Genomic DNA, 6,732 nt, shown 5'->3' with positions numbered 1-6,732 from the left:
GCTCTGAAAGTATTCGACGCAGTACCCGCTGAGGGAAGCAGAGGAAGAGGAAGACCTCCTCTCCGTTGGAAGGACCAAGTGGAGAAGGACCTGGCTACGCTTGGAATATCCAATTGGCGCCACGTAGCGAAAAGGAGAAACGACTGGCGCGCTGTTGTTAACTCGGCTATAATCGCGTAAGCGGTGTCTACACCAATTAAGAAGAAGAAGAATCGTTGAGCATACCAACAGGAAATTAGTGCAGAAAAAATTCCAGTTAACAAAAAAAATTGAATCGAAACCTTCGGATAAAAATTGAATTGCGAGCATTTTGGGGACTACTAGCCTTATTCATCCTTTTAAAATCTAATCGAGGACCGCAAATCTTTTTGTTTGCAAATCAGATGGCATAGGCAGAGATATATTTAGAGCCACCATCTCCTTAAGCTTGGATTTCTCAATATACTTTCTTTGCTTACGGTTCGACAATTCTGCTGATCGAAAGAAAAGAGTGATAAGTGACCCATTAGCAGCAATTTCAGATTTTTTAATAAAATAATTGAGAATTGTAGAAAGAGTTACTCCATAGGCACTCATGCTTGTATCGACGAAATGTTAGTGCCATTTCGTGGCAGATGTAAGTTCAAAGTTTTTATGCCACAGAAACTGGCAAGTTATGGCTTAAAATTAATGGCCTTGACAGATGCACGTACACATTATCTTTCAAATGTCTATATTTATTATGAAAAGAACTCAGAGGGTGTTACACTTACAAACGCAGAAAAAAAGCTTTCAGTGCCAACTCAATTTCAATGCCAACTCAATCGGTATTGATTAAGCAATATTATAGAAGGAAGTAACAGAAACATTGCTGCAGATAACTGGATCTCATCAATTCGAACTTTAAAGGAATTTACTTTCTTGGGTACTCTAAGAAAGAATAAAAAGGAAATCCCTTCAGAATTATTACCAAACAAAAACGGGCCAGTTGAGAGTTCCATTTATGGATTTGCAAAAGATTTCTTCAATGCACCATAACAAAGGAAATAACCCAGTTACCAACAAGCCAGAAATGATTGCCGATTATGATAACACAAAAGGACGAGTTGATGAATTGGACAAAAAGTGTTCAATTTACTCGTGCAGTCGACGAACAGGACGTTGGCCTTTAGTGCTGTTAATGCATATATGTATTTTGAATCAATCTTCTCGTGATTACTGTTTCAAGAGCTGATTATATAAAAACTCTTTGCTAGGAATTTAGTTATACCACATTTACAAAGGAGAGAGAACACAACAAAAGAATAACTCGTTCTTTACGGAATATTATCCATATGATATTGGGTCCTGGTTCTCTTCCTGAGCCGTTTGCAGAAAAAGTGGTGACGTCAAGTAAATTATGTTCCATTTGTCAGAACAAATTAAAAAGAAAAACCTTACACTGTTGCATATTACAGTCAGCAAAATTCATATTCATACACCCCATTTTTACATGTAAAATATTTTTTTTCTATTAAATTATCAAAACTAAAAATCTGAATTTATACGTCAATTGTACTTAAGCAAATATGAAGCAATAGAATATAACTGTTTTACATTCCTAGTAAAGATTTTCCAGTAATTCGAAAAATTCAGTTGGCGTGAATGCAAAATTCGTATTCATACACTAAACGATAGTCTGCAAACTCACTATTCGTAGAAATTATGGTTAGCTAGATAAAATATTTCAGTTCCATGAAATATAGGCCCTATTCTTTTGTCATAAATTATGCATCATTTTGAATTTGATCGTCAACGAGAAAGTGTGTTTCTAAAATGCGCAGAAAAGGTTCGGAAGTTCCAAATGATATTCGACAATTGGCTTTAAATTTGCATCAAAACGGAAAATCTTTACGGGAAATTGGAAAAGTAATAAACCGAAGCCATGCAACAGTTCAGTATATAATTAATACATTTAAAAAGTATAAAACAGTGAAAAAAAGGCGCCGAAATGAATGTAAAAAGAAACTTTCACGCAGAAATGTGTCATTTTTAGTGAGAGAGGTACGTAAAGATACAACAATTTCGGCACCAAAGTTAGCAAAAATGTTAACTGAATTCCAAGGCGTGACTGTAACAGCGCAGACCGTTCGTAACACTCTTCGAAAACGAAAAATAAGGAGCAGATCCGCTGCAAGAAAACCTTACATAAATGCAACGAACAGAATGAAGCGTTTAAGATTTGCCAGATTGTACAAAAATAAAGATTTTCGATTCTGGAGACGTGTAATATTCACAGATGAATCCAAATTTAATATTAAATATAGTGATGGAAGGGTAAAAGTATGGCGCGAGAAAAATAAACGTCTTCATTACATAAACCTTTTGCCCACATTTAAGCACGGTGAGAGTTCCGTCATGTTCTGGGGATGTTTTGCTGCAGCTGGAGTAGGAAATCTTGTCCCCATCACAGGAATAATGAATGCCAAGAAATGTATTGATATTTTAAAAGCAAATTTGAATCAAAGTGCAGATAAACTTGGATTGGGGGGTCGATACCTGTTTCAACAAGATAATGACCCCAAACATACTGCGCTTGATACTCGTCTTTGGATCTTGTACAATTGTCTATTTTACTTAAAAACACTACCGCAAAGCCCAGATATAAACCCTATTAAAAATTTATGGTCTATCGTTAAAAAAGGGTTGAAAAATTATAATATTAGGAATGAGAAACAACTAAAAGAAGCAATGCAAAAAGAGTGGAAGAAGATATCTCCGAAACTAACGAAAAATTTGGTGAAATCAATGCAACGACGATTGCACGCAGTTATTAAACAAAAAGGATATCCCACTAAATACAAATTTTAATTTATGCTATTGATTATATGTTTCAGTTAGGGATGTATGAATACGATTTTTGCGTTTGTTAATATTATACTTCTAGTTTTTATAGAAATATTATTTACTTTTATATAAAAAGAAATACATTTCGCATTCTGCTGTAATTTTTCATCCAAATCTAGTTTTTTCTTTCAAAATTGGCTTGAAAATTTATATTTTTACTGAAAAAATAGGGTGTATGAATACGAATTTTGCTGACTGTATGTAAAAAACCAATGTGTATGGGTTGTACCAAGCGCTTATGTGTAAACTGCACCACTAATGAAAATGACTAGTAATTTTGAAATTACACGTTAAGGCAGATCATTATTTTCTACAATATAAAAGACATAAGGATTTATACTATGTTCAACCGACATTGAAAACATGTTTTCGTGGAAAACTGGTTTCGCACGAAAACTTGTGTTTTCGTCCATGTAAAATCTTGTCAAACGAAAACACAAGTTTTCGCTGAAAACTTCTTTGAAAACTTCTACATTCCACCTATTATAATCGGTGCCTTCTCTCTAGTTTAATTGAGATTATTGAAGACATATTTTGCCGGCCCTAAATTGTTACTTGATGTTTGTCATACATCTCCATATTGAAAGATAAAACAAAAATATAACCATTTCGAATTTCGTGGAGTGATAGTAGAAAAAGCCTGTCCATTGAGCATATGGCAAAAGCAAAGTTAGTTGAATCTTTCGCGGAACAAAGAAAAATAGCCGGACATAAGAAGAACAGCCAGATAGTGAGTGGCAGTAGAGTTGCAGCACCTTTGTTGATGTTCACAGCGGGTGAATTAAAATGAAAAAATGCACAATCTTTCGCAAAGATATACATTAATTATAATTATACAAAATTAAGGAGAAATAGAGTTATGATATAAATATCATGTTTTCCAGGAAAGAGAAGACAGCGGTCGGGTCAACTGGCGGTTCTCCCTCGCAGTGGCCACTATAAGAAAGAATGAGAGCCGTACTGACGCCGTACGTCAGCTACAACACCGACGGCTTAATGGAGGAATACTTTCAAAGTAAGAGGCATTTGTTTCGTAATTGAGTATATTATTTACATTTACATTCATATATACATTTTTAAAAATGTTCAACTAACTCCGAACCACTGCAAATTTCGGGGAAACGGCTGCGTCTTCTACATTTGTTGCTGCATCTCCATTGTCATCACCGGTTTGCCTACCATCGCCCTCAGCTATGCCGATGTCGCCAAGCGATACTTCTTCGGTACCAGTACCGTCTCCCGAGCCGAGTGATGCTATCAATAAAAAAAGGAGGTAATTTTCAAACCATTTTTAAAAAAAAAATTTGACCACATAGAAAGCGCAGCTCGAAAAAGCAAATCAGCAATCCTTGAAATCAGCAACGAAATAAAGAGGGACTTGTCAAAAAAATGGTTGTCGATAACAAAAAACAGAAATGATGGAACAATTTATAAAAGATAGTAAAAGGAAACAAAATGAAAATTGCTTCAATTTCTAAATAAATAAAAAATGAATATAAGTTATGTATTATTTTTTATATATATGGAAAATAAAATTGTATTTTTGTTTGGTGTGTACAACTTTATCTTTGATTTAATGTATATGCAATTGTGTAAAATGTAGATATTGTGATACAATATGCACATGTACTTACCAAAATATGTACAAAGTGCTGTCCGAATCATTTCTCCATTAATTGGGTCGTCAGATGCATATGAAATATCACACGGATTCTGGCGTCTAGTCTCCAACTCTTCCAAAGCGCGTAACCATTTAGCGTTTAGCGTGTCGTTGTTATCATTTAAAAAATTGTGAAGGACGCAACATGCTTTTATTATGGAGTTGGCATTCCGTACAGAGTTGTCAATTCCTTTTCCGATGCGTCGAAAGCGGGCCTTGAGGTGTCCAAAAGCATTTTCGACAACTCTACGTGTTTTCGAAAGAGCGTAGTTGAATACCTTCTCACCATTATTTTGATTTACGCTAAATGGATACGGTTTCATTAGTTGTTTGCTAAATCGAAAAGCCGAATCCCCAATAATGAATACTGGCACATTTACGCCTGAAATTTCTCTAGACATTTCGCTTAGTAAAGGACAACTATCCATTTCTTTTTTAAGTGATGACGTCTCATAAATTTGAGAGTCATTACATCGCCCGGGACTTCCTACGTTTATGTAAGTAAAACGGTATCTGAAAATATATTGTAAACATTACTTATGTACTTATACATATGTACGCATATATTGAGTTTTCCATTTGGACTTTTACTTAGCATCAACTAATATTGTTTCTTTAACTCGGCTATCTCTTTTGTCCGAGGCATGGTGCTGAGAAGTAAAGATGATTCAATAGTTCTCTTGAAGAATTGTCGATGAGCAGGATATTTATTTGGCCCTCGTAGCTTTCAATGCTTTCGCAATTAACATCTTTTTCTCAGAAATCTCAAAAAACACGATCTTTACAGTAATAATTAAAAGCAAATATTAAAGATTTCCAAAACTTACCATTCTCGTTGCTTAAAATGTAAAACAAACAAATAAATTTTATGAACTGTCAGTGAAAACTCAGGCTGAAAACCTAGAATTGTCAGGGTCCAGAACACGACTTACGATTTCCACAACCTACAAAATAAGGCAGATCATTATTTTCTACAATATAAAAGACATAGGGATTTACTCTTTTATAATAATAATAAACATGCTAGGCTGTGAAAAAAGCCATTTAATTTTCTGTTAAGTTTTTATTTATTTGTGTATGAACATGTTAAGAATACATCCATTTTTGCTTGTATGAAAAAGAGTATTGAAATAAACTTATAATTTTTTAAAGAAATTCAAAAGTTTAATATTTGTCTTTAGGAATTCTGTTTTTGAATGTAGTATATTTTAGTTTATTTAAATAAAAAATCATTGAAATACAAAAACGGTGACCAAATTAAAAGAAACAAAATGGTGTAAAATTACCTACCACCTCTACACATATTTCACATAATGTCACCTCATAAGTTAAAGCTTATTCGTTGGGGCATCGAACTTACTAAATTTTCAAGTACGGTTATATCAATAGCTGCCCATTTCTCAACAATGGCTTTTAATTCATTTAAACTATAAAATTTTCGCCCAATTTTCGTAGTAATATCCAATTTCCGCAAATAATATACTTACATAAGTTCACTTTCAAGGAGATCCGTATACATTTGTGAATCAATTCGACCATGTACAAAGCAAATCGCAGACTTTTCCATTGAGCTAAAAGCTGCAGATGCCCTTGAGGGATGTTCACCTAACGGTTGTATGTATCACCTAAAACTAATGAAGATAGATATACGGTTAAATATATACATACATACATATCGTCACCTGAAACGCACAATAACGTATCATCAAAAAATTCAAAATTGAGTATCTTATTGATTACGTTTCACTGCTTCAAATTATATACATACATATGTAAGTATATATGTACATTCATAATATTACATATGTCCAACATTTTCAGGTTCTGCCCTCAGATATAAACCAGTTTTAACCAATATTAAATTAAGAAATAAAACTTTAATTTGGCAAAAGGGATCGCAGTAGCCAGGGGCATCTGTGGGAAAAAAATTTTTTAAAAGCGGGCATTGCCCCCCTCTAATAAGTTTAATGTGCATATGTATCTCCTAAACCACTAAAGCTATAATAATGAATTTCACCCGGCACGAATATTACAAGAACTCCTACCGATACGAAAATGGTTGAAAACCGATAAAAATCGCGGTCACTCCCGATATAACGATACCGTTCCAAACTACTAAAAGCGCGATAAATTAATAAATAAATAGGCAAGAGATATTAAATTTTACTACCGAGATGAAATGAGAGAGCTTGAGGGCAGCCGGTGTG

At 34.1% G+C, this 6,732-nt stretch overlaps 1 protein-coding gene across 1 annotated transcript; it reads right to left on the bottom strand.

The window, feature by feature from the left end:
* Nucleotides 1–3,955: 3,955 nt before the first annotated feature.
* LOC120780706 lies at nt 3,956–5,125 on the bottom strand. Its single transcript, XM_040112966.1, has 3 exons — nt 5,117–5,125; nt 4,500–5,038; nt 3,956–4,119 (listed from the first exon to the last, which is right to left on the bottom strand). The coding sequence occupies exons 2-3, from the start codon at nt 4,951–4,953 to the stop codon at nt 3,956–3,958; spliced, it is 618 nt and encodes a 205-aa protein (XP_039968900.1). The 5' UTR covers nt 4,954–5,038; nt 5,117–5,125.
* Nucleotides 5,126–6,732: the final 1,607 nt, after the last annotated feature.

Source organism: Bactrocera tryoni, unplaced genomic scaffold (genome assembly GCF_016617805.1).
Source record: "Bactrocera tryoni isolate S06 unplaced genomic scaffold, CSIRO_BtryS06_freeze2 scaffold_25, whole genome shotgun sequence".
Lineage (NCBI taxonomy): Eukaryota > Metazoa > Arthropoda > Insecta > Diptera > Tephritidae > Bactrocera > Bactrocera tryoni.
This window is presented reverse-complemented; position numbering and strand designations above follow the sequence as displayed.